General features: G+C 43.5%; 2 protein-coding genes and 1 long non-coding RNA gene across 4 annotated transcripts in view; 1 reads left to right on the top strand and 2 right to left on the bottom strand.

Moving 5' to 3' along the window:
* mgat4a (alpha-1,3-mannosyl-glycoprotein 4-beta-N-acetylglucosaminyltransferase A) overlaps positions 1–20690 on the bottom strand; it is a 45642-nt gene extending 24952 nt beyond the window's left edge. Inside the window, exon 1 of the mRNA XM_042073785.1 lies at positions 20558–20690. Within this exon, the coding sequence (XP_041929719.1) occupies positions 20558–20651 (94 nt within the window). The 5' untranslated portion in view covers positions 20652–20690. The remainder of the gene's footprint in view (positions 1–20557) is intronic.
* Positions 20691–20935: 245 nt separating this feature from the next.
* On the top strand, positions 20936–25595 carry LOC121694547. The gene is made up of 2 exons (XR_006025806.1): positions 20936–21054; positions 25198–25595. It is a non-coding gene; the product is annotated as an uncharacterized LOC121694547 (long non-coding RNA).
* creg2 (cellular repressor of E1A-stimulated genes 2) lies at positions 24430–26890 on the bottom strand. 2 transcript variants are annotated; one of them, XR_006025710.1, is made up of 5 exons: positions 26146–26890; positions 25692–25861; positions 25277–25390; positions 24613–24974; positions 24430–24576 (listed from the first exon to the last, which is right to left on the bottom strand). XR_006025710.1 is itself a non-coding variant. In XM_042074300.1 (4 exons), exons 1-4 carry the CDS (start codon positions 26563–26565, stop codon positions 24833–24835), a joined length of 846 nt encoding a protein of 281 aa, XP_041930234.1. In that variant the 5' UTR covers positions 26566–26890; the 3' UTR covers positions 24430–24832. The 2 variants fall into 2 exon arrangements, 1 of the variants encoding a protein (XP_041930234.1); XM_042074300.1 differs by having other exon boundaries at positions 24430–24974.
* Positions 26891–27292: the final 402 nt, after the last annotated feature.

The raw sequence follows: 27292 nt of genomic DNA, 5'->3' as shown, positions 1-27292 counted from the left end.
AGGGCTGGTTTTCATTCCATTTGTCATAGCCATATTTCAGAGGAACAATGATGTTCTTACAATCCCACATAAAGGATTTAAATGATACAAGCTGAAAATATGATCCCAATCCTAAATATACAATTTTCCCATGAACATGATGGTGTGTGCACTCCATAGAGAATAATGAATACATTATTCTTGATTTGCTGTGATATACTGTAGTTTGCTAATTAGATTAGATTAAATTAGATAGTCTTTATTGTCATTGCCACTTTTTACAAAAGGTACGAGACCATCTTTTTGCTTTTCAGCTAGTGTCGCTAGGTTCACACTGCTGTGGTTCAGTGGTTCACCAAAGCATAATTTGCCCATCACTACTGTCAACTCATGAGGCATTCATACGAGCAATAAATAGTTTAAAAAATACACATATATAAGAATATAAAAAGAATATATTGCACTGGTTATGAACAGGAATGGTTCTGTACAGATTTCACAATGAAGTATGAGGAAGTCTGTCTAAACAATACCTTATTCTCTATTTTTCTAGATGGGGAAATGTGAGTGAGCCAACAGCAAGGACCCAGTACATCACAGCATTGCAAGATCATCATACCGACTTTCAAGTGCAGACAACAGGCCTGATCATCAACACATCACTACCATGGATCGGTGTATCGCCGGATGGAATTATTACCTGTGCTTGCCATGGTAGAGGTGTGCTTGAGATAAAATGCCCGTTTACTCTTAAAGATCAGTCTATCGTCGACAGCTGCAATTCTGACCCAAACTTCTGTCTAATGGCAAACGACAATGTGATCGCGCTAAAGCCGAATCACAAATATATGACACAAGTCCAAGTACAAATGCGCATTGCTGAGGTCCAGTATGTTGACTTTGTAGTGTGGAGTCCCACTGAAATGTTTATTCAGCGCATTCAGTCTGATGAAGTGTTCTTCAATGTGACATACAAAAGAGTAGAACAGTTTATTAAAACTAGGATTTTGCCAGAACTTCTTGGGAAATATTACACAGTACCACGCCCAGTGGTTTCCCCAACCTTAGAGCAACAGCCCCAGTCAGGGTGCTACTGTGGTGAACCGGCTGGAGATCCAGAAAATGTAGTGATCTGTGCATCTAAGCAGTGCAAAAGAGGGCACTTTCACAGGTCTTGCTTGCGGTTGACAAGAGTTCCAAAAGTGTGGAAATGCTATGAATGCAGGAAAATCCAGAAACAATGAAACACTGTATTAGTTCAGATTCCCTATAGTGTTGACTACACACATGCACACCAATGCAGTAGACCGTTACTCCTCGAGTACAAGGCTTTATGCTTCAGGTTGTATTAGTTCATTCCCCCATTGACAGCACACACACGCACACATACGGTATACTGTTACTTACACTGTAGATTGTATCAAGTTTTCTGTGTGTGATTCACAGTATTTGTTATTTTGCTTTCTTTGATTTGTATATAGTTATTTTGGTGGGGAGGTTCCTCTATTGTCTTTTAGCTGGTTTGGAGTGTGCAAGTCAGATTTGAGCACCTTGTTTAGCGTCCTGCCAAATTGTACTATTTATATCTTGAAAATATATCCTATTACATACAATTTCATATCCTGCTAAATTAATTCATTAATAAGCAGCAACAGTTTTACTGGTCTTGATCTTCTGTTTTTTAGAAGTTTGACATTTAAATAAATAAAATATGTGTACTGTATCAGCTATAAACAGTTTCCTGTGTGTCTTATTAATGTCACAAACACAATTCAATTAATAGATTTATTCACTCTGGTGGAACAACAGGAGGGCAAAGGTTACAGAGGGCACAGCACACTTTCACCACTTTGTCCAGAGGTGCGAGTCCATCTGGGGTTGAGTAGCACAGTGTTATTGGTATAGTTCCTTGTAAAATGGTGTATTTATTCCGTACTAGGCCTATAACTCTCTCCACATGGATGTGCACTGCTGACAGTCCCCGCGATGACTCGACTTCAGCTGGGTGAAGCTGCTGTTTTCCTTTTGTAAATGCTGGTATTTTGAGTCGAGCATTAACAAGACCCAAAGATTCTGCCACATTAAACCCCCTGTCTGCAAGAACAACATCCCCAGGGGACAATAACTCAAGAAATCCACTGTTCTCAGTCACATGCTTGTCACTTGTCCTCCCGCCCCAACCTTTCGAAACAAAGCTGATGACTCCTTGTAGAGTTATGGAGATGAGGTATTTAACTGTGTTATGACGCTTGTATTGAGAATATGTTTGTGCTCTTGCTCTCATTTCCTTTGGTCTTTCGATAAATATTTCAAAGCAATCAATTATACTAGTACAATTTTTGAAGCTGTTTCTATAACACATTGGGAGACTACAGAGGATCTGATCTCTGTTTGGCCACTTTATGATATTACACAGGCTGATATTCATAACATTCAATGTGTTGTTGAAAACCCGACCAGCAGTTGACATTAACACATGAAACACATGAGCTAAAAAGAAAAGTGGCAAGTTCTCAGGCGCATTAATGTCAACAGAAACTGCTGAAAAGGGGATAAACAGGATTTAAATTTTAGGAATGATGAGATAAAAGAGAAAACAACAATTACGATAGAGAGATAGAGAGACTATTGATCCCTAGGGGAAATTCAAGGTCACGGTAGCATACAGACAACACACACACACATTCAATAACAGCAGAAAAAGTCATTAAAAGTATATAATATAAAAAACACAACTAATCAATAAGGACTGTAGAAGATAAAGAATATACTAAATATACAAAATACAAATTATACTAAATAAAACTTAATCAAAATCAATTCTAAAAAACAGTATCCACATAGTGGGTGAATAATCAATCAGGTGCACTTGCAATGACTGAAACAGGGACTGAGCCTATGGTTCTCAGTGCATAAGGTAAGGTAAGGTGCTCTGTGTGAATGAGTGTCATGGTGATGGTGCAAATGAGTAAGTCAAACAGTGCAATAGTGCAAGAATAAAGTCTATATATCTATATATAAATAACTATATTAAGAAAGGCATGTGGCATGGAGGGAGGGGTTGTGCATATGTGCCAATACAGCACGCAAACAGTGAGGCAGAAGACAAATGTAAAGTGACTAGTGGACAGACAGTTCAAGACATTGGAGGTGGTGAAGAGGCAGACAGACTATCCAGAGAAGTCTATTTCTCCTCTTCCTCAGTCTGTCTGTTGTGCAAGGCAGTAAGCAAAGTCTCCAGCTCATCAGGCTCTTCTGCTTAACAATAGTGCTGTGGAGTGGATGACGCTCATTGTCCAAGATGTTGATCAGTTTGTTCAGGGTCCTTTTGTCAGATATTGAAGTGATGCACTTCAGATATTGAAGTGATGCAGTTCAGCTCCCACTACAGAGCCAGCTTTCCTTACCAGCCTGTCAAGTCGCCCCGCATCCTTCTTCTTTGTGCTTCCTCCCCAGCATACCACTGCATAGAAGAGGACACTGGCAACAACAGACTGGTAGAACATCCTGAGGAGCATGCTGCACATTAGTGATGTGCAAATGACGCTTTGGTGAACCACTAAACCACAGCAATGTGAAGCTAGCAACACTAATGAAAAAATCCAATATGGCTGCCACATATAGATTTTCAACATTAAAGTCCTTACCCAAACCAGTATATGTAAACACAAATATTGGTTTGCTAAGGACTTTTATGATGAAAAATGTATGTGTGACGGCCATCTTTTTGCTTTTCAGCTAGTGTCGCTAGGTTCACACTGCTGTGGTTCAGTGGTTCACCAAAGCATCATTTGCCCATCACTACTGCACACATTGAGGTGCTTACCACCTCGACATTGACCCCATCAATGGAGACAGGTAGCAGAGTGGGCTTAGATCTGCGGAAATCCACCACCATCTCCTTGGTCTTTGAAGTGTTGAGTTGAAGATGATTGAGTTTGCACCATTGCTCCACCAGGCTCCTATACTCCTCCTCCTGCCCGTTCCTGATACACCCCACAATTGCAGTGTCGTCAGAAAACTTCTGCGTGTGGCATGACTCAGTGTTGTAGCAGAAGTCAGATGTGTACAAGGTGAACAGGACTGGAGAGAGCACAGTTCCCTGTGGCGCTCTGGTGCTGCTGATCACAGTGTCAGAGAGACAGTTCTTCAGTCTGACGAACTGTGGTCGCTCCGTCAGGTAATCTGTGATCCAGGTTACGAGGTGAGCGTCCACACCCATCTGCAAGAGCTTGTCTCCTAGTCTGAGGGGTTGGATGGTGTTAAAAGCACTTGAGAAATCAAAGAACATGATTCTCACAGCACTTTTCCCCTTGTCCAGGTAAGAATGTGTCCTGTGTAGAAGATAAGTGATGGCATCGTCAATGCCCACTTTCTCCTGGTATGCAAACTGTAACGGGTCTAGTGCATGGTGTACTTGGGGTCTGAGCATACCTAAGACGAGTCGCTCCATTGTCTTCATCACATGTGATGTTAGAGTGACAGGTCTGTAGTCATTAAGCTCACTAGGATGTGGCTTTTTAGGGACAGGGGTGAGACATGATGTCTTCCACAGTGTTGGAACTTGTCCAAGGCGTAGACTCAGATTAAAGATGTGCTTCAGTGGCTCCCCCAGCTCAGCAGCACAGGCCTTGAGTAGCCTTGGACACAGTCTGTCAGGCCCCGCTGCCTTACACGTGTGCAGTTTCTTTAGTTTAGCGCTCACTTGAGTTGCTGTTACGATGGGGGGTGTAAGGGGAGGGGAGGGGTGCATCTGGGATCTGTGTGTTTGATGGCTGTTGACTGAGGTCGTTGTCGCCTCATTGTTCGTGATCACCGTGTGGGGGAGGGGTGCAATATCCAGTGATGGTGGGGGTGAGTGTTGCACTGGTATTGAGGGGGTGTGGGGGTGGGGGATGACCACCTCCTTGATGTCCCTGTCAAGGCTGCCAGAGTCGTGGACGCCTCCACAGGCTCAGGCAAGGAGGCGTCAGGCGGGGGCAGGGCGTGAGGTGATGATGGTTTAGGTTGTTGGGCGTCACCGGGATGCAGAGCTGGAGAGACTGGGAGGCTGGAAGGTGGGGGTAGGGCAGGCACGCAAACAAGAGCAGTGCCTGAGTCTGCAGGGGGTGGTGGACAGACCATCTTTTTCCTATTAAGAAGGGTCTTGACATTGCTGGTTATCCAAGGCTTGTTATTGGGAAAGCAGCGTACAGTTCCGGTGGGAACAACATAGTCCATACAGAAATTCAGATAGTCAGTAGTGCACTGTGTGACCTCCTCTAAGTCCTCTCCATTCTGTAACACACTCCAGTCAGTGCACTCAAAGCAGTCTCTCAGAGCCTCATCCGCTTCAGGTGTCCACTTTCTGAAGGTGCGTGTGGCAGCTGGTAGCCTCTGTATTTTTGGTTGGACATTGGCTGGAGATGGATGAGGTTGTGGTCTGACTTACCCAGAGGGGGAAGGGGGTTTGCACTGTATGCATCCCTCACGTTTGCATGCATGAGGTCTATTGTCCTGTTTTTCCTTGTAGGGCAGTCAACAAACTGGTAGAAATTTGTGAGTGTGGAATCCAGTGTTATGTGATTGAAGTCGCCAGGGATCACAAAAAAGGCATCACTATGTTGGGTTTGAAGCCTTGCGATTGTGGAGTGGATGACGTCACATGCTGAATCCTGGAGAGCTCGAGGTGGAACGTAAACACAGACAGCAATTGCGTGCGAGAACTCCCTCGGCATGTAATACGGACGGAGACTAACCGCTAATAACTCCATATCCTTGCAGCATACAGTTTCCTTCACTGTAACATGTCTGGGGTTGCACCATCTATTGTTTATGTACAGCACCAATCCACCACCCTTCTTTTTGCCAGAAAGTTTACAGTCTCTGTCCAAACGAGCGACACTGAAGCCGGGCAGCTCAACGTTAGAAGTGGGGATATGACTTGTTAGCCCTGTCAATCTCCTGTCCATCTTCTTCTCCATCCAACTCATGTCTGTCTTCTCTACCCAACCCCTCTTCATCATCCTGTCCATCTTCATCATCTAACCCATGTATGTCTTCTCCATCAAACTCGTGCCTGTCATCTTTGTCCATATCCACTCCCTCTTCTTCTTTTCCAGTCTCTCCTCTGTCCGAACTAACTAGTCTTTTTCTTTTCAGTTCCTGTGTTTGTTGAAATCGCGTCATTTGATTAATCCTCTTCCTCTTGTTGGGGGAGCTGAGGTACAGAAATATTGTTGGCACAAAGTTAGGGCTCAAAGGGTTCTGGCTCTTCACACCTGGAGAGACAAAAATTTCATGGTAGAATTTAGATTGTGAATAACTCAAAAGTTAACATGTGAACAATATGTTATTGGAAAGAAATCTACAATGTCAGTAAAATAAATAAGTTAATATTAATGTGTGTTAATATAAGTTAATAAGTTAATAAGGACTGAAGAAGTCATGTGCTATGTTTTTGCAAAACAGTAATTAGCCTACAAACAATGCTCCAGGCTGCCAACGTAATGGTGTAAACAAAATAACTAACCACTTGCTAATGTCACCAGTCTTAGGAGCACTTGAATAATATCCGTGATCTATGTTGTAAACAACGTTACAGAGCAGAGGGGAAGCTATGACATTAACTCGTTTATACCATAAAACCATTGAAAGCACACACACACAAAAAGAGATGATTGTGTTTTTGAGCTACAATCTTAAACTGGTTCTAAGCTTGAACAAATATCCTCAGCTAACGTTAATGACTGATGTGGTGTCTCTACCAGATATTGTAAAACGTTTTTATTAAACAATAACCTGACATTTGACGCTAGACACTGGTATTAGACACAGTATATGAACCGATTCACACCGATTGCTTAATTAATATCATCATCTTTAATTAAATTTGTCGATTAGCGACAGCGAACAGCTAGCGTTAGCTCGCTAACAATAATATTTAAATCCACTCACCACAGACAAAATGAGCACTGCACAGACGAGCGTTTGCCGTTGGTGTCCAGTTTGCCCGCCTGATGGCTGCAAGCCACTGATGTCGTCTTTGTTCGTCCTGAGGCAGTCTGTAAAATGATATATTGGGGTCTCCTTTTTTGTTGTTGCACCCCACCGCACAACATATTGAAGGCATAGCTTACAACGACAGGCCCAGGGACCCTCTACTCACTACCACTTAAGTGTAATATTGTTTGGAACTGTAGAAGAGGTATAAAAATAGCGTTTTGTAGCAGCGAAATGACATGCCCTGGTCACTTCCAGGCTAACGAGTTTTGACTAAAAACGGTAAAATCGAACTTTCACAAAACACATCCGAATGACATGATTTTGATGTCAACTGAACATATGTACTCCCTAACATCCGTAAATTGATCTAAAGTGCATTTTACTCCGGATAATTCCTTTAACTTTAAAGAGTGCATCTACAATCAAAACTATCTACAGCCTATACGACGCAAATTCTCGTCTACACGTCTGGCTTTAGTTGACAGCATGGTAACTAGATTTTAATCGGTCAACGGAAGCAGCTGTCCGTTAATGTTTGTGCTGCTTCATGTCCCTTGCATTTTGCAACTGCGAGGTCCATAGCAGGCGCCCCACAGAAATGTTTCATTTTGCGAGTGAGATGCACGCTGTCCCCTCTGTGACGCGTTCGCCCCGTTTCAGAGCTATTCTAGGGCCGTGACTGTGGTAAACAAACTATCCTAATAGAAAACTGATAGCTTTCCTGGTTAAATGGTATAAGCTAGGCCTATACCACAACATACATTGTGCTGGCGACCCAAATAAAATCCCAGTCTTTGGGAACCAATGCAATACCCAATAATTACGTTGCTAATCATTACTATTTCTCTTACCAGTTGCCAGTGTCTGTATTAAAAAAAAATCTGGAAGCTTGGCACATTTGGCAACATCCTCCTCCAATGCCTTCCTTTCTTTTTTTTACCTGGTCTGTTCAGTCCCTCTTGGCCTCTTTATACCATCCATCCTCCCTGACGCTTATCGCTACGGTAGGGCCGGCCCGGCTATTGGTAGGCCCTTCTGAGAAAACTTTTAGGAAAAGACCGGCTATATGGACCCAACCAACTCTTTGGGAGGGGAGAACTCCCTCACATGCAGAGGCTGCGGTGTCAGGGGTAAATAAGTAAATACCGTGCATTTTGAATGTCCAATAGCACACCACTAACATTTTAGTCCTGTCTCGTCAACGAAAACGAAACCTACATTTCCTCATAGTTTTTATTATCAATGATCTATTTTTAGCTCGTCAACGTCTCGTCTTAGTCATGGAAAAAAGGTCGTTAACGAACATTTTTTGTCATATTTTTCGTTAACGAAATTAACACTGGTGTGTATAGTGTGTGTGTGTGTGTGTATATAGTGTGTGTGTGTATAGTGTGTGTGAGTATAGTGTGTGTGTGGTCAGTGCTGTAAACAGTCTTGAATCAGAGTCTTGAATCCATCTTCACACACCTCTAACAGGATAGCCTTGTGCAGTGTCTGAATCAACGCTCTGTTGGCCACTCTTAACACCACCCAAGGAACTGAAGGCCCTGTGCCTGCCTTCTCCCTCTTTCTCGCTCACACACACACACACACACACACTCAGAGGTGTGTTACTCTCTTGTGCTAGTCTCTGGGGTTTACTTTGCTAGTGCAGGGGAAAATATGAGCCAGTTTTCAGATGAGGGAGTAAACTGTAAAACACCAGACTCAAAATTAAGTGTTTTTCTTCTAAGTGTGACCAATTCACTGTTCATTATAATTTTAGGCAAAATGTGATTATTCTGAGAAGATAGTGATGAATATGCTAGAATGGATGCTCCTGGTGAAGATGAGAAATGCAAGGACAGTTAGGGTAACTCACTACTACATGTGTATATTAGGTCTATGTAGCCTAACATCAACATATGTCGCTTGCCCATGGACATGTGCACATTTGGATGTGGGGGAGTCAGCATCTGTCTGACACACACACACACACACAAAAACAAAATCTCATACTCATGTGAGACTCAGCTCTTGTGTACAAGACACACCCCAACACATAGTAACTGAAATAAGCATATGTCGCTCGCACATGGACATATGTACTTGTGGGTGAGGGCGAGTGTTTATCAGCATCATTCTGTGTACACCTCCAGCTGCATGCGCCCAATGCCACAGTTGTCTGCTTTCACCTAGGTTGCCCCGGACATTTCATTTCAAATGTCGTTGGGCTCCCTGGAGCACGTTTCAAGGACAGACAGTGGGAGAGGAGAGAAAAGGAGAGAGATGGAGTTGAGTGTGAGGACGATGTAAGTGTGTGTGTGTGTGTGTGTCTGTGTCTGTGTGTGTGTCATCCATTAGCCTAGCTGGAGACCCTGTGTTTTGGGTCCGCTGCATTACAAGGTGCAATCACTACAGCCGCTAAACAGATTAGCAGATAGACCACATTCATCCTCTTAATCTTGTTATCCCACTCACAGTGTCTGCCTCAAACACGCTCTCTATCCCTGGCTGTCGTCATCTCTCTGTCTTTCTGCCCCCCCCCCCCATGACTCTTTCTTTCTTCTCTGTCTGTCTCCCTCCTAACTCCTATTAGGTTGGGCTGTGGGCAGCCGAGGGGGTAGATTTCCCAGAATCCCTCCAGCTAATTCCCAAAGCAAGGAAACAGAGGCAAAAATCTGAAAATCTCAAAGCTCTTCTAAAATTAGACTTTAGAAAGGGAGGGGGAACCAAAAAAAAAGCCTCTGGGAAATGCTAAATCAGCAGAACATCAAATGAAACCAAACTGCACGCCCTTGAAGCGGATCACATGGAACATCGTGTCCAACATGCGGCTTGCTGTGGCTGCTCGTCCTCTGTGACATGCGGCGCGGACTGGGGCTGCCCAGACCGCATCGACAACAAGCCGCAAGCCCCACAAGGTGATCCACACGCACAGTCACCATGACGACGGAAAGGTGGGCCATCCTGACAATCGAGCTTCCGGGAGTCCCAATTCTTCGTAGCGTCTGTGTCCAGGCCATCGCTCTCCTCCCTTTCTGCTAAATCAACTACTGGCTGCTTATTGGCTGATCAATTAGGGAGCTGGCGAGTGGAGTTTCCTAGGATGGGCGGGTGTTTTTTCTTGAGAAAAAGGGAAGGAGGGGGAACCGTCCTCATTTCCTCCATGTGCTTTAAAGGTCTCTCTTACCGAAAGCATTACCACACTTACCAAGAATGTCACTTTCACTTACTGTGACAAGGAGAATGCTGCACTTCTAGAGAACAAGTTTTTAGGCTGGCTTAGCATTTACTCATGTTTAATGAGTAAACCAATACAACCATAATTACAACCAAGCCCCCTTAGACTTAAAACCTTACTTGTTAGGCCCATGCCATGGGCTTAAAATGCCATGTAGGCACGACAGTGCATTGCTCATATCATAAAGGGTTAAAATCCTTATGGTTTCCGTGAACGCAAGATATGTGAACGGATATTCATCACAGCATCCTGTTCACGTCACTACCTACTAGGGGCTTTGTTTTTCCCCCATGTAACACTTCACACTTTGGGCGTTGAACATAAGAGTTTTAAAGTGCTGACAGGAAGTATGGTACACTCATTTTGCTTGGCCACACCTCATGATAGTCACCACAAAATAACCACACCCACCCACACAAACCCAAGATGCTCTGTTTTAAAACAGATGTTAACTATGAGGAAGAGCTCTATTCCCTTTATTTCTTTCCCGTACCTAAGCAAAATACAACATTTTACAACAGTTAAGATACAGGCAAACCTGCCACTTGTCACACAAAAAGAAAACAGCTGACAGAATTATTTGCTTCCAGATGCTTTCAACATCTCTTCTTGGCTACCCTATTTAAACACTGAAAATCTCAAAACAACAGTTTCTCCATGAAGAAAATAGTCACTGAGAAACCTGTAGCCCAAGTCCTGTGTTTAAAATCCCACAAAGAACCCTCTTCTCCTGTCGGAACCTTAACTACAGCTATAAGCTGGACAGGACTTTCGCCTGTTTTCTCAGGGCTGAACTATAAAGCTCAGGAAGCTGATAGTGGGGCCGTGGCCAAGACAGCAGTGCAAGAAAACAGCCAAATCCTAGCCAGTCAAGGGGCAGTGAAAACACCCCCCAAAAAATATCAGAGGACCAGAAAAGACCGTCATAACCACACAAAAAGAAAACCTAACAACTGTTTTGTTTGGTTTTACAAGTAGACGGAGTTATATAAATAAAACAGTGTGTGATTCAGGAAACATGGAAGGAGGAAAGGTCCCTAGAATGCCTAGAGGTCTTCAACAGGAACCAATCTTCTTTGTTGTGTTGCAAGAGCGCAGCATAAGGCAGGACTACGTAGCACCACCAGGATGTGCAGCTGGCGCCTTGAGATACCACCAGCCCTTTTGCCTGGCAGTTGGAGTGACAGGGTTAGCGCTAGCGCTGGGCCAGCGTGCTCAAAACTGCACAAGGACAAAGTCACACCCTACATTACGTTGGGTGTCCTTATCACTGACCTCAAGCACACACACACACACACTCAGGCGCATGCGAGAACAAGCTCTTGTGCCTTAAAGACAAGTCAGAATCAGCACCTCTGTAAGAGAGGGGTCATTTGGACAAAGCTGATTGGTGGAGGAGGGTCACCGCGAAGGGCGAGTGTGTATATCTTGTCTGTGTATAGGAACTCAGCACCCCTAAAGTACGCAATGAATGGAAAAAGATGGATGAAAGATTTTAAGCTCAACAATGTTCCTGTGCATAAATAGGCCTGAGATCTGGGACAAGACAAGAGTAAGGCTATCCATCTTCCAGAAACAGTGTTTTGTTTATCTCCAGTCCCCTCTGATGGCAGCCAAGGCGTCCTGTTTAGGGAAGACAGTGAGCTCCAGGCAGATTTCCAAAACTACCATCAGCAGAATTGATTCAGTTCAAGCTTTTGTCTATTCAAGGCTTGGCAACTGATCGAGGAAGTCAATCTGATAGGGTTAACAGTACTGGAGTCAAGGCCACTGTACTTAGAAAAGTAAGGAGCAGACATGGCTAATGGTCTAGACATATACACTGAGTGACTGTCTGTTCATTCATCCCCATCTGTGCATTGTGCCATGTCACCGACACAGCATTGAAGAGACTAGCAGCCAGTGTTACATAACTCTTTTGGAAGAGAAGAAAAAGGGATTTCTCTCAAGACACAGATGAGACGAATAAGCTCTGCACTCCACATACATCACAAGGGTAAGATGTTGATGAAACATACTAGCAAACCATGCAGATGCAGAGGGTAGCTTCAGGAACACAGACACAGAACTAGACCAAAGTCCTTTCTGCCAAGTCTCGCCACATGGCTGCCATCTTGGTAAAGTGATTGGTTACTTACATTACAGGGCAGGACTTGCCATGTTGCGCAAGTCCCCCGTTCAAGTACACCAACAAAGAGCTGGATTCTGATAAGGACATGGCAGGGAGAAATGATAACATCACGAAGAGGACGAAGACTTGGCAGGTTGAAGTGTTTTTTTTCCCCTTTATACAGCGAGCAGGTGGCAAGTGTTTGTGTGTTAAACTTAGAATTGAGAGGAAATTAAAACCTAACGTTCCAGTTGTGTCACTGTTTATTTTTAAACATCCACCCACTCCTCCATCCATCTGGCTATGAATTTATTCCACTGATCCATCCATGCTTACAAACGGAACCCTCCTGTTCCGCAGGTACTGACGGATGGCACAAGCTCACAGTCAGAATCTACATTCTGGAAAATCAGCAGATCAACCAAAATGAAATGATAATTCTGACAGGCTGACACATTACATCTCAGAGTGGAGTGCTTCCCAGTAAAGAGGATTTCACCCCCACACTCCTTCCACTCTATGATATGGGCTTACGAATAAATAGGATTGAAAAATGTCACTGCATTTTTGATAATCCAATGTCGCTGAGCTTTCTATGATCAAATGGTTGCAGAGTTTAAGTAGCAAATGGCAGCAAAGGGAGGATGAGCATAACATCAACCACCACAGTCACAAATTATTAGTCACCCATTAGTCATTAATCAAGTAAAGAGCATCTCTGATAAACACTAAATAGGGTGACCAGACGTCCTCTTCTGCCCGGACATGTCCTCTTTTTGAAACCTAAAAATGTGTCCGGGCGGAATTTCAAAGTCGTCCGGGATTTTGTTTATTCTAGCCTCAAACGTGTTTACAGCGAATTTGCATTGCTCTCTCTTTCATTCATGGATAGCCTATATATCTATGTCTTTCCTTCACATACTAGACACGCCCTCCCCTAAGTGTAGGGTGTTGAGCCTGACCTTAGCTACCATCATTGGTCGATAGTAATCTCAAACATTTAATTGGTCAGTCAGTCACCTCAATAGCGCAAACTTCCTTTTTTAGTGTAAGTTCACTGACGAATTAAAACGTACATTTCCATGTTTTTGTCTCGGTCGATATCAACATGAAGCTGAGTGCCTGACCTGCAAAGCAGGCACTTACATGTCGGTCGCAAATAAAGGTGCCAACGACCGACCTACAGGTAGGCTACACAATATTCAGCAAAGCATCGAACGGCAGCGAAGGGTGAGTTTTTCAACCTTAACATTACGTCTCCAAAAACATTTTGATGGAACATCCAACTCATAACCATAGACTGTAAAAAATATATCATGACGAACACTTCTGCCATTGTCTGAGCGGCCTTCTCTGGACGATTGCCGACCTCGCAACTTTCTAGCAATAATCCTCTATCTAGGCTACTGTAGCCTATATGCAGGTGAATTAAATATGTTGGCATAACATAAGGGATAGATGTAGGCCTATTTCTTTACAAAAAAATATCTAATAATAATGGATTGAAAAGAGGTAGGCCTAATAATAGACCAGACATGATTGAATAGATATAAGAAAATGGACAACATATCCACATCAGTCCCCATCAACACAACTGTTTTCACAGGTCAGGATTATTAAGCTCTAAAACAGAGATGTTTTAGAGCTTAATTAAAGATGGGTTGCCATCCAAATATATCTTGCGCGTATAGAGCTCTCTTTTATTGTAATTATTGTTTTTTCACATGGAAAACTTTCAAGTGTTTAAAATAGTCTTTTGAGGCAGTGTTTTTCTGTTAGCGTTGGGCCCCCCCCAAAGGGTCCTCTTTTTCACAAACCCAAATCTGGTCACCCTACATTAAAGCCACATGTGATATTGCAATGTAGCCATCCATCCAGCAAGACAGAGAGGCAGTGATGGCAAGGGTAGAAGACAAGAGTTTAATCCACAAGGATTTGCCATCCATGAGGAGGAGGGGTTATGAAGGAGAATTGCACAGTGATGGAGGGAGATGGACAATTTATGGGCTTATCAGACTGGCACTAGAGTCAGGGGAAGGGCAAGGACAAAGTTAGACAGCGCCGCTTCTCACGCAAGAAATGACAGCAGCGAAGCAAGGACAGGAATTGACATCGCCAAAGACCATACAGTGGTAGGAAGTTAGGAGATAAATATCAGTACAAAACTGTTATGTGTCTCTTTCACACATGTGCCAGTGTGTGAAAATCATATAGTTTTACAGTAGCACCTGACATCCATCTTCCACCTTATTCAGTTTCTGTCCTCACTTTTGTGCTCTCTCCCCTGCCCTCCCAGAATCACACCAATATCTCCAGGGCCAGCTAACCCCATCTCATTACCCAAGACGATGTGTCAGACAGGTCTCTTGTGTTCACCCCCTCTAATAACTCACAACTGTCACACTGCCAGGCCAGGTAGCTGTTGAGGATGGCAAGGGAATCACCAGCCAGTCAAGAGTCCCCATTAATTTTGATCCCATATCCCTCCCTTGCTGTCTCCCCCTCTTTGTCTCCATCTCGCAGTCTTTCTCTGGGGCGTGCTTCAGCTGAGAGTGCTGACGGAAGGGGAAAAGGGGCCTGCCACCACTGAGACTCCAGGTCCTGGCTAGGCTTTTGTGCGGTTTGTGCTGTATGTATGTGTGTGTCCCCACCCCCCACCCCCTTCCTCCCAGCTGGATCTGTTTGTGTCAGTGTGGTGTGAATGGTGTGAATTCCAAGCTTTTGTTTTTGGACGGTTTCTTGGTACCCGGCTCGGCCTGCAAACTGATGAGTCATCATGGAGACATATTCTCGTTATGGTTAAGTGAAATTCATTGTTGGCCCTGAGCCAGCAGGATTTCATAGTTTCAGAATGACTGAAATGGAGGCACAAACGCACACAAACGGCCATCCACCTGCATCTTATTATGCCAGAAAAGAGCAGTGAGAATGCCACCAAAATAAATATATATATATATAAATCAGGCAAGATCAAAGAGGTAGGAAGAGAAAGACAATAGGGAGGGGAACAAAATAAAGATGAATCCAAAACGGAGCCAGCAAAACACTTAGCTCCAAGCTGCTGTTCCCTGCACGCTCACACTGTTCGCAGAACATCAAAGCCCAGGGGGCTGAGACCACTTGGAACGGCACTACAGCACACACACAAGAGGTGCAGGACAATGGAGCATCCAAAAAAAGCACATCAATGCCCAGGGCCTTATGGAACAGAAATAAAAACAGCAGCGCAAATGCAAGCAGCTGGAGGGTGCTGGCTGTGGTGGCAGTGCTGGGAGAAAAGGGGAGGGTGCGAGTAGAGAGCAAGAGCAGAAAAATAAGATTAAGAACCAGAGAAGGAAAGAAGAGACCGAGCTTGAGAGTGCGTCAGACAGAGGTGTCAAACCATAGGGCGTGATTTGTAAAGGCAGCACCATGTGACAGGTCCTGGGCATGTATGCAGGCAGGCAGACAGACAGACAGGAGGGTCGAGGGCCTGAGAGAACAGAGGGGTGGGGAGAGCAGAGCAGACCAGAGCTGTGTGCCAGCGGCCAGCAAACGCTGGTGCGACAATGGTCCAGCTTTCCTGCCTAATAAGGAGGAAGAATGCCGGAATGCAGGCTTAATGGCCGAGCAAGGGGAACGCTGGCTGAATTGGAGGCCTGTTCCGAGCCGCTTGGGCTGTGTCCAGCGCGAGCCAGCGGAAGGTGCCACTTTCGACTGTCGTCCTGAGAACAGGGTGGACCGGACCCTTGCACTTCTACATCTCCATCTGCCGTCCTCCCCTTCACAAATACCCGTTCTCGGTTTTTGTTGTCTTCCTGCCTGGCATTGTTTGCCTACGTCTGGAGCCACTCTGTTGGCAGAGAGCAGGCTTGGGTCACTCAAGCCATGCACGCAAAGTTCATCCTCCCCCCTCTTCCTCTACTTAAATAAATGGGCTATTGATTTCCTCTCCTCCTCCACCTCCTCCTCCTCCTGGGGCGCACTCAGAGAGCAAAGCATAGCACCTCTCTCACTCCCTCTCCCACTCTCCCAGAGCGGATGGCCTGCCCATGCCTCTCACCAGCTATTTTTGGCCCATTGTGCAGGGAGTCTGTGAGAGTTTGTGGTGTTTGTGTGTATGTGTGTGTATGTGTGTGGGGGGAGCATTACTAAGAAGAGCCTTGATACAGACAGAGTTAAGGGGAGAGAGCAACAGTGAAGAGGGGCGTAAGAGAGTGGGGGAGTTGCTGAGGTATGCACTGCTAATGCAAGAAACCTTTCAAATTGACTCATTTGGAGCACTACCAGCAGGTATTCAATAATGTTTGGCCTGGATTTGACGCTGCTCACCCTGCAAGCTCTGCCCGAATCAACAGACAGAAAACGTAGTGAGCTGCAGTGTCACAAAAAGACAAGACTGTTGTTTTCTGGACTCTGCTCAAGAGGCTGTCTTGTTAGGGCGCCGGGGACAAATTACCGGTAGCCGTCTCCCCCTCTCACTGGCAACTGTAGTGGTATGCAAGCAATACTTTCCAAAGAGTGTGAGGAGACAATCTGCCAGGCACCTCACCACAAGGAGCAGTCTAATCTTATAGTCTTACAAAGTAAATCCAACACAGTCACTTGATACTTTACATTGCAGATGTGACATGTGGTCAGGTTTGAGACATCTGCCAGTCTACAGTATGAGAGCCAGGTTGGCAAGGGTGCGACGACTACTGTTAGTGACATCATGGTTTATCATAATGAGGTTTCTCTGTGGTAAAGAGATTAGTTCCTGCCAAATCCAGACTAGAAATTAATCTAAATGCAAACCACATCCCTGAGAACCACAACCACACATGAGAACCCATGGGACAAAGCCAACGCTTTGAGAAACCAAACAAAAACATTTCCTGCTTTCTTTTGAAACAACCTCGTGAGTTTGGAGCATCCCTACTCCTGGGTCAGGTGGACACTACTTGGACTATATAAAATAATTGAAATAATTGTGAAGGGAATTACTGTGCCGCTGGTCTATTTAAAAGCCTTGTTTCCCTAGGCACCACTTGAGATCAGCTCCAAGAAAGATTCACTCTTCATGGTCAATGATGCTTTCAACCCAGGCCCTTTCCTACCCCCCCCCCCCCAGTGCTCTTATTGTCCAGTGCCACAACAGGAGAGGCCACAGGATTACTCAATGGCTGTGGCACAGAGCATCGACTGTCCTCTGCCGCCTCTTTAGCATCACACACACAGACGGGCACAAGCAACCAAACTCAGAGAGTTGAGAGAGAGAGAGAGAGAGAGAGAGAGAGAGAGTTGAGAGAGAGAGAGAGTTGGCTGGCTCAAACTTTACTGTACGCAGACAAAACACACAAGAAACCCGTCAGCAAACAAATTAGAACAGTGACTACACAACTAAGACATATAGGCCTAAACTCTGAATGTAAAATACTCACATAATACCAACAGTATGTAGCTTGTTAAACACAACTCTCTGGATGATACTTACTTCAAGCTCTTTTCAGTGATCCACCGATTCACCCAAAGCAAATCAGTGACAGGGGGAATGCAAAGTCAGAGCAACAAGACAGGCCCAACAAAACTAGGTGGCCCAACAAAGCTAGGTGGCCTCACCAGATATAAAAAAGTCAAACAGTAATTGAGAGAGGAAGTGTGAAAGGCACGCCAGTCAAGACTGACATGGCAACACTGTGTGTGCGTGAGAGGTTCTCGCTGGATATGGCCGTTAGCATTGCTGGCGGCGGCTTCCTGAGTTCAAGGCCATAGCTCCATTCAGCCACGGCCACTGGGCTAGCAGGCCGTCTCCCGAAGGGACCCCAAGAAAGGGGGCGAGTGGACTGACAGCTCTGAATGCCCAGCTTTGTCTGAATACATCCTCCACGCCCTGGAAAGGGGAGACAGCTCTTTGATCTGATATCAAACACCACCCCTGAAGACCCCAGCAGCACAGTGTTCCTGAGAGAGCAGCATTCGGAAGCCTTGTGTACCATCCCACAAAAGGACCTTGGTCAGAACATCACGAGAAAGATTGGATCAATTTAGAATAGTGGACCTGCTGTGGGCAGAATAACCCCCAAAAACAGCAAGGATCCGAAGGTTCCAGGTAGTCGACCCTGACCTTCAGATTAGAGAATTTTATTTTGTTGGTATACTTTAACTGGAGAAGGAAAGATTGAAGAAAAAGAAGAGGAACACAGGGTGTGGGGGAACGCCCCCTATTAATAGAGCCAAGTGCCGCCCTAAGCACATTTTGCACACACATACACATTCTAAACATTGTGCACCACATGAAAGCAACCCACCTGTGATTTCATTCTATTGCATTGTGCACCACAAGAAGAATGGAAACTGGCTTTGGTTGCATTTTCTTAGCTGTTTCTATGGTAGATGATGTCAGTCTTTCTACTGTTGTTATTTTTATTCTCCCATGATCTGTAACTTCCTTCCACACCCTAAAAGTCCTCTGTTTGTTATAAGCTGATTCATATTTTATGTGAATAGTTTAATGATTCAAGTCTTTATGACTTGAAAAGGGGGATTTGAAAGTGTTGTGAATCAGCCTCATTTCTGTAAATGTACATACTGCATACTTCTTATGGTCATCTGTGATTTTTGTACCCATGTGTACCCTGTGTGGGTCTTTGGTCTGTATGCAAGCATCCTTTGTTTATCCTTGAATTCAATGAAAGCTTGTCTAGAGGCCTTTTGCCTATCACCAGGTGTGAAATGGTAATGTTTGTAGAACAGCATGTGTCCAGGCCTCTGAAGGACTTCCCAGGAAAGGGGGTAGTTTTAATTAAAAGACAATAGAAGCTGGCCAAAAGGCCACATCCCCCACACACCACACCTTTACCTTGCATATTCATACTAGTAAGTCACTCCTCTTTGTGTGTAACTTAAATTTGGTAGACTGTTTCTGTGTAGTCAGAGAAGTCAGAGAACACTGAGAATCTGGTGAAATCCATGATGGGGTGAAACAAACATGTACTTCTCTCCCTTGAGGGCCACTGGCCCCTCATTGAAAAGAATAAAGCCTGGATCCTGATCTTGCATCGTCCTGATTGACTCTTAAGAGAAATATGGTAGTAAAAATATACTATCAGCCGCAAGTTGTGGTAAACGGTTCGCGAGAAAAGTAACTTTAATGTATCATGTTACATTCTGCGCCCATCTCCCTACCCATTCATCTCGGTGGAATACTTCACAAATTTTTCCCGAACACATGACAAACCATATATTAGAAGAAACAGCAGACCTTACCGAATAAAAAAGTGTAAAGCATTCCCCTGTACAGTTAGCCATTCCAGAGTAATCCGGTTTTACATCTGCAGCAATGTCTAAATGCATGTCTCCAACTTTGGGCTTCAGGTTTCACAGTGTGTTTAAATTGTCCAATACATGATTTCATAACAGGCCAAATACAAAATAAAATGTTACAAATATCGCCTAGATATCTGTAAAATATTAAAATCAGCCGGCTAAGAGTTTGTCAAAGTAGCCTTAATGATGACAAAATGCTGAGCATGCATGTAGACTATTTGAGTTTCTTAAAGCTGAACTGTGCTTTAATTGTTCAATACATGATTTCATAACAGGCAACATAGAAAATAAATGTTAAATATAGCCTAGATATCTGTAAATATTAAAATCAGGTCTATGATTAACAGTTCTATGTAATATGTCATGTTTGCTATTAGATACGGGTTTTAAGGTGAAAAGTAAGGCATTTGTAGGAGAAACTGAGGGGGGGGGGGGGGTATTCATTGTGCCCACTCCAAATTTCTATTTGCCCCCCCAATCTGAGCAGCCTATCCGGGCCTGGCCATTAACCACATGTTAAGTGGTGGGTCTAATCAGCAAAGCTCTTTCCAAAGAAGTTGTGAAGATGTTAAGATTCCAAAAACATTTGTAACCTTCATCTATGGATTACAGGTTGATAACATTTACAAAATAATGGTACAGTGCAGTAGACTATTTATCTTGTTACCAATATCCAATCCTTGAAAGGAATTCATTCAACCACAGTTCCTGGAATGCAATACATTTGTCAATCAAACAAGTGATGTTGCAACAATATCGGTGAATTGTAACATTTAAGACTACCCTACAGTGAGCTTCTTATTAAGATTAATAGAAAATGTTTACTGTGAACATGGCATTCCAGGCATCATATGAGAGTCTGATGGACACATTTCTTTGATGCAGACAAAGTAGTCAGCATGAATATAGGCTAGCTACAACTCGTATACAATATCCTTCCAAGACATCAAAACAGACAGTCACGGGCGGCTTACCTTTGCCATTCTGCCACGCCGTATACCAAGATAGGCTAAGGAAAGACGTGAAGAAAATAATCGCAGTGGCAACCGTTCCATTTCTGAGCCTCATCTCATTGCACCGATTTTACGCGGGTCTTGTCGGCCTTGGTCACGTTTGCCTGGAAATCTTGATAGGATGGTTCATTAGCCAAGCATCTGGCAACGGGGCAGGTAAGGTGTTGGGGGTCTCCGGTTTTGTTATGTCCAACTCATTAGTTTCCCACAGTGTAGGGAAAATTGGTTCTTCACGAGTCACGAGGCTGTGTGAAGCATTTCACAATTCCGTGCGTGGTGATAATAAGGGCATGATTTTTACTCTGTAACGTTACTCCTTGAGACAGCCAAATCTTCCACATCCGTAATGTTCTACGGATGAGTTCTGTAATGAGAAGGAAAGCGGGGGTGATGTTACGTTCAAACATATAACGAAGAAACTGACTAAATATGTATGGTAAACTGGCTATCAACACAAGGTAATGTTTTATAACGTCAAGTAAATAAGTAATAGCGTTGGTAATTGATGTTAGTTTGATAGCTACACGGCTAGCTACATTGAGGTCCCCAGTTAATGTATCCGCTAACTAACGCTATAGAAATCTTCTCAAGTCGTCTTCGAAGGTAATTATGTCAAGGTTAGTCTACCTTTCAACATTGTAGCTTTTAACTAGTGTTACAATTAACGTTAACTTAGCTTGCTTGCTAGCCAGCCAGGATATAATCATCGCAGCTGGTTGATAGGCTCACTGCAGGATAACGTTAGCTGTCTGTTTGATTTACGCAGATCTAGGAAACCCCTCTAAAGCTCTAACCCACACTTGAAAGATACGATGTCTAGCTCGTTGGTATTAATTCATTCTGCTACATAGAATTAATGAAACACAGCAATGATACCACTGGGTTTGCAACTGCGGCTTATTCACGTCAGTACCTGTCGCACAAGGGAAACTAGATTCGTTTACAGATTCGAAACGGCGTATTGAGAGATTAGAAAGGCATTCGAAAAATCTTACATTCGCATCTTGGAATTTTCTTCCGTTTCCACATTTACGCCACCAAAAAGCGTTCCTTTTACAGATGAATTGCGTGGCTTTCGTACACATCCAGTACTTGACACCACTGCCTGCTGCCACCCAAAACAGTTTTAGGTTTGTGAGCTCTCAATCAACCTTCACGCTATCGCCGCCCAGAGGAGTAGGCTACACTATTGGGTAGGCTACTGTGTATCTTAGGTGAAATCTATGGTTCAATTACGCAGTGCAGCTTTGTGCCCCTGATAGGGACACAAGACTAATTAGATTAAAAAAAAAGTTGTCTCACCAGTTAATTTCTTCTACTTTATAGAAAACGAATGGGAATACAGTAAAAACACATGTCGCGGCTATAATAGCCCTAGATGAAACAGTAGGCTGGCCTACAGTTTTCATTTTTCTCTCCTTAATTATTCTTCTCTGACAATAATTAGGCTAATCTAACGTTGGCCTGAACAGCGTGAACGGTAAATTAATCGTATTTAATAAGTAACTTGTCTTCAGCTACCCTATAAACAAATGATTCATGAACACTTTGAAAAGTTTGCCTTATAGGCGTGCGAGTGTGGTTCGCATATTCTAGTCGGGTCACGTCATTGCTTTTGGTAGGCCCTTGAAAAAAACTACTCCTACTTTAATTCCATTAGAAGCATGAAAGATATTGACTGTGAGAGTGCGACATCTTGTGTTCGTTTTTTGGTAGGCTATCACGTCGCCTATGCCTGATTCAACATTGACAATGCAATTGTCAACAATGCAGTGCGATTTGAAAATGAAATCCACATAAAATGTTACAGTAGCTTTTCAGTCTGTAATACAAAATCATGATTATTATGAATTGTCAGCTTCATTGTCACTGATCACAATATTCAGTCCAAGTGAACCATTCTGATACAATGAGTTATTGGTTAGCCTACATTCTTTGCCATATGGTGCCCTGGCTTATTTTGTTTCACATACTTTGCATTATAACGTCATCATAATATCACATCTTTATGGAAGCAATGGTAGTATAGTGGATAAGGAGCCGGGTTTGCATGCTATAGCTTATAAAAGTTGTGAGTTTGATCCCCAGCTGCCACCATTGTGCCCTTGAGCAAGGCACTTAACCTTGAGTCGCTCCAGGGAGTCTGGCTCTGCAATTAATTGACATCTGTAAGTCGCTTTGGATAAAAGGCATCAGCCAAATAAATAATGTCTTGTTCCGATAGATAGATAGATAGATAGATAACTTTATTGACCCCCAGGGGAAATTCAAGTTCTGTGTTGTGTAGACATGATTTTTGGATGATTTCGTTTCAAAGGAAACAAACCAATTCAAGTATTCAACATTTGTTGAATATGCGGCTTTAGTCACTCTAGTGACACACTAAAGACTTCTGTAGAAAATACTGTTTTAAGTAATTTATCATGTTTATTTTTCAAAACATAAAACTCAGTTCAGTGCAACAATTCAACAAGAACTGTTCAAGGCAAACTTAAATTCAATACATTCACTATGGTGTTTATTTAGTGGAATTCAACAAAACAGAAAATCCCAGCCAACAGTCACAATTCTCACCGGAAATGACTTTCTGCAGTGCAAAAGGGATCTATGTTGTGGCTATATTGAGGATGACAGCCACCATGAGGCCATCCTTAAAAATATTTTTGTTTGCAGTAACAGCCAAAAAAAATTAAAAATGGGTCGGTAGGTAGGTCAATATTTTTTTTTTCAAGATTCAAAGTAAAAAAAAAAGTTCAATTTTGGTCATGGTGATTACCTAGGAATGAATTTACACAAATGTGCATATCTTGACGTAACTGACTGGGTCTTCAACCCGTGCCTTCAGGCGCACCATTGCAAACCTCATTCTGATGCAGGTTATATAGACCAGCCTTTCTCAAACGTCTTTGACCTGAGGCCCGGTCATGGCAGACTTTTGGGTCATAGGGCTCATGTACCCAGAAAGAAGGCTACAATAGCTCTTGGCCACGTTATATTGAAATTTGACTATACAATACTCAATGCTATACAGTGTATTATACAGTCTCTGCTCTGTTTCTAAGGAAGTTCCAAAAAACAACGTCGTTCTATTAAGTTTCGTTAAATAAATAAATAGCCTTCCAACAGGTTGAAGCGGAGCTTTGATACCAACGTTATCGATTAGTTTCAGTTTCTCTCGCGCAGACGCGCATTGAATGAATGCTCATACCACCACTTAATTGTAGGGCTCCATGTTTAATGACATCGATAGCAGAAACGTTTGTTTTCTTTTTTCGTCGATCCGCGGTTTCTTGATCAACTGCGCAGCAAATTATCAGATGAAGCACCGGGCCTAATTTCACTCCACGACTCCGCGGACCAGCAGTCTCCATGTTGCGGACCCATATTTTGAGAAATGCTGAATAGACCACAACCAATTTCAATACTCCGACACGGTCACCGCTAGACTAGGGGGAGAAGGGATGAGAAAAGATCTGGCCACAGTTCTTCCAGAACTTCGTAACAGCGTTATCAGTTTGTGTGAATGAAACGAAGTGACATGCGTAAAACCAATGGTGTAGAGATGACGCCACAGGTTTTTTTTTAAGTGAGCCACGTTTGCATGTAGGTAATTTATATTCACAATACTTGGGCCTACTAAAAGAACTATTATTTTATTGCATTTGTATTGGTTGTTTAGAGTAAAAAAAAAACAATCGGTCGGTATTAACGCAAGTTTACAACCGGCAAGTCGGTCGGACTAAAAGGGGAAAAAAATAAATATTTGGGTCGGTTCTAAATTGACAGGGTCGGTCGGGTTACGGCAAACGAAAATATTTTTAAGGATGGCCTGATCACCTGTCTTTGTGCCATCCAATGTGGACAATCAATAAGCCTATGAATTTATAGCTCAATTTGATTTTGAGCTGACCGAAATCAATGCTCCAAGACCGAAGCATGTGACAGAAATAGTCTGTAAATTACTCTTTAATACAGTGAAACAATCTCTAATACTGGTATTATGTGAAATGTTGCAATGTGTAAGGTACTGTATGTTCAACATAAGTGGCATTCACAATCATAACATCGATTTAGTCCAGCTATGCAAAAAACACCTTGTACCTTGTGTTTCAAACTGGTTTACACAAGAGGGGCTGTAATTTGCCACCCATTACCATTTTCCTTGAAAATCTCCATAATGTTGCTGGCATAGGCACAAGAGGCCATCTGAGTCTCCCCCACCCACCATTGTTGTTATCAGAATGGAGAGGCCTTAAAGTACTCGTCTAGTGGTATGATAGACACTCCGCCAATCCAATCCTGCAGCCACACTTGTTCTATCGCCAGCTTCATGAAGAACCACTTGTGTCCCACTGGCCACTTCTTCATCACAGGATGCCTGCAGAGAGGAAATTAAGGAAGAGAAAAGAAAGACCCATTATAGCACACTAAGCACAGTGATCTGGTTTTGGCGTACAGACTTTCTTAAGTGATCTGGTTTTGGCGTACAGACTTTCTTAAGTGATCTGGTTTTGGCGTACAGACTTTCTCAAAGCATTGCATGAAAAATGTGGCTCGATTTACTTTACCTATGGTTGACTCCTTGTCTTTGCTTGTCATAGGTAATGCTTTACTAAGACCTGCTGCGTAGTTGGGACACATGCAGGATGAATCTCAAACACCTGCATTGCAATAACACACCTGGAGAACATGGCCTCTCTGGCAAAGTCAACCTCCTCTGGCTCCACTTCCACCATCCTGCCAGTCAGGGTGAGGCGGGCACACCTGGGATCCTCGGGGTCGTACACCATCTCCCTACAAACAACGCACACTAGATAAAATCACCAGTCTGCACAGCACCACTACCAACTTGAAAACACTCTAACGTTAACGTCTACATAGGAAACGGCGTATCGAGAGATTCAGAAGGCAATCGAAACTGTTACGTTAGCATCTCGGGGTCATTATTTAAACCATGACAACTCGAGTCATCTCTTGTAAATAAAAAGACTTGATACAACTTTCTACAAAATGCAACCTGTGTGTGTGGTGTTAAGATGGGCTACTATAATTATCATGTCTGACATGTTTTGTCTTGTTCAATTCCTTGTCTCACCTGCAAAAGTCCCCTTCAGCCTCAGAGAATGTGAGAGATGCAAAGGGGAAATTTCTTATATCTGACACTGTGTTGTCCATTGGTGTGACATAGAAGTATGGAACCCCTGTGCTGTTATCCAAGGGGCCGTCACTAATTGAAAAAATGTTCCCAAATGGCAGGCCTTTGATCTGTAAATACAAACAGTTTTATTTAAATAAAATACATTCTATCCTGGGTAAAAAATACCTTTGGGAGGCACGGAAAATGCAGAAAACATGTAAAGTAGGCTAGGCCTACATTAGTGTTAGTTGTAATATCTGCACAAAATAGTCTTCTTGTTTGGCTAGGGTTAGAGAACGTTCTGTCTTTGCAAAGTTCTGTTCTGTCAGGCCTAGAATCAGGAAAAAGCATTTACGGTATTGCAAATTAGACGCACATGGTTTCTGACTCAGTTGCAGCTGCTGTAGGCTACCTTTTCTTGCGTGGAGATCGTGGCGAGGTGTCCCCAGTCACTGTAGTGTGCTATGTACCTAGCAGTCTTCCCCGTCTCCTCGTGCGGTGGGGGCGAAGGTGGTTTAGCTGGGGGTGTCACCTCCTCCATTCTATATGAAAACACACGGGCTGCCGACGAAACGTGAGTGACATCTTTTTCGGGTTTTGGCTGGGGGTTTTCTGCTCTCTCACCATACACGGTCGGTGGATAAGCCTGTTTCCAAATCCCAACATTATCCACCAATAGTGCTGGTGCGACCTCTTCGTCTGACGCGGTTGCAAGCTCCTCTTCAAGGATATCGTTCGTAACAGCCCAAGAGACGGGGTTTCTTATGGTGTAGCTCTCACTACCAAGCATTGTGGCAAGTAAGGCCATTGCTATCGTCAAAAAATGCCACATTGTGTTACCCACTAGACAAAATTGCAACCATTAACTGGATGCAACCGCCACTGTAGTTGCATGTAGCCCGTGCGCGGCGTTACATCACAATGTTGTTGCAAAACATAGGCTACACTGAACTGCTCGGTCTTGGTGCCAGTAAAACAGTGACACCCTGTGGAGTGGCGCGCCGAGTAGCCTGTTGGTGAATGGTCGAATGTGTAATTTCAAAAGACTTCGAATGCCATTCCTACATGATGTTTGATTTCCAACTGTGACAATTGAGATGATAGTTCACCAAGTGAAATTCCTTGTCTTTTCTTTTTCGTGTGGAAAAGAAAAAAACTGGCAATAAAATATTTCTGATTCTGATTGAAAGTGATGAAATCATACATATTCAAATGTAGTATGTGTGGTGAGTGTTGCTGGAAGACACAAAAATCCAAAACCTGTCCTGCATAAGCCACACATTCTTTGCTCTAGAATTTACAAGCAGTCCTGTATGTAATAGCCTACTGCTCTATACGGGAGTCTTACTGGTAGTAGTACACCTTGAACACTGCTTCAGCTTCAGGCTGTTCACATGGGAAAACCTGTCAAACTATCAGTTGATTATAGACAGGTACATCTTTTGGATTTTGTTTGGAAGTAAGAAGAAAGACATCAGATTGGCATGAAGTATGTACAGTGTGTGTGGTGTGTTTTATGGAAAGCCATGTTTTGTTAGACAGCCTGGTTTATGCCTCGC

Source organism: Alosa sapidissima, chromosome 2, assembly GCF_018492685.1.
Source record: "Alosa sapidissima isolate fAloSap1 chromosome 2, fAloSap1.pri, whole genome shotgun sequence".
NCBI lineage: Eukaryota > Metazoa > Chordata > Actinopteri > Clupeiformes > Clupeidae > Alosa > Alosa sapidissima.
This window is presented reverse-complemented; position numbering and strand designations above follow the sequence as displayed.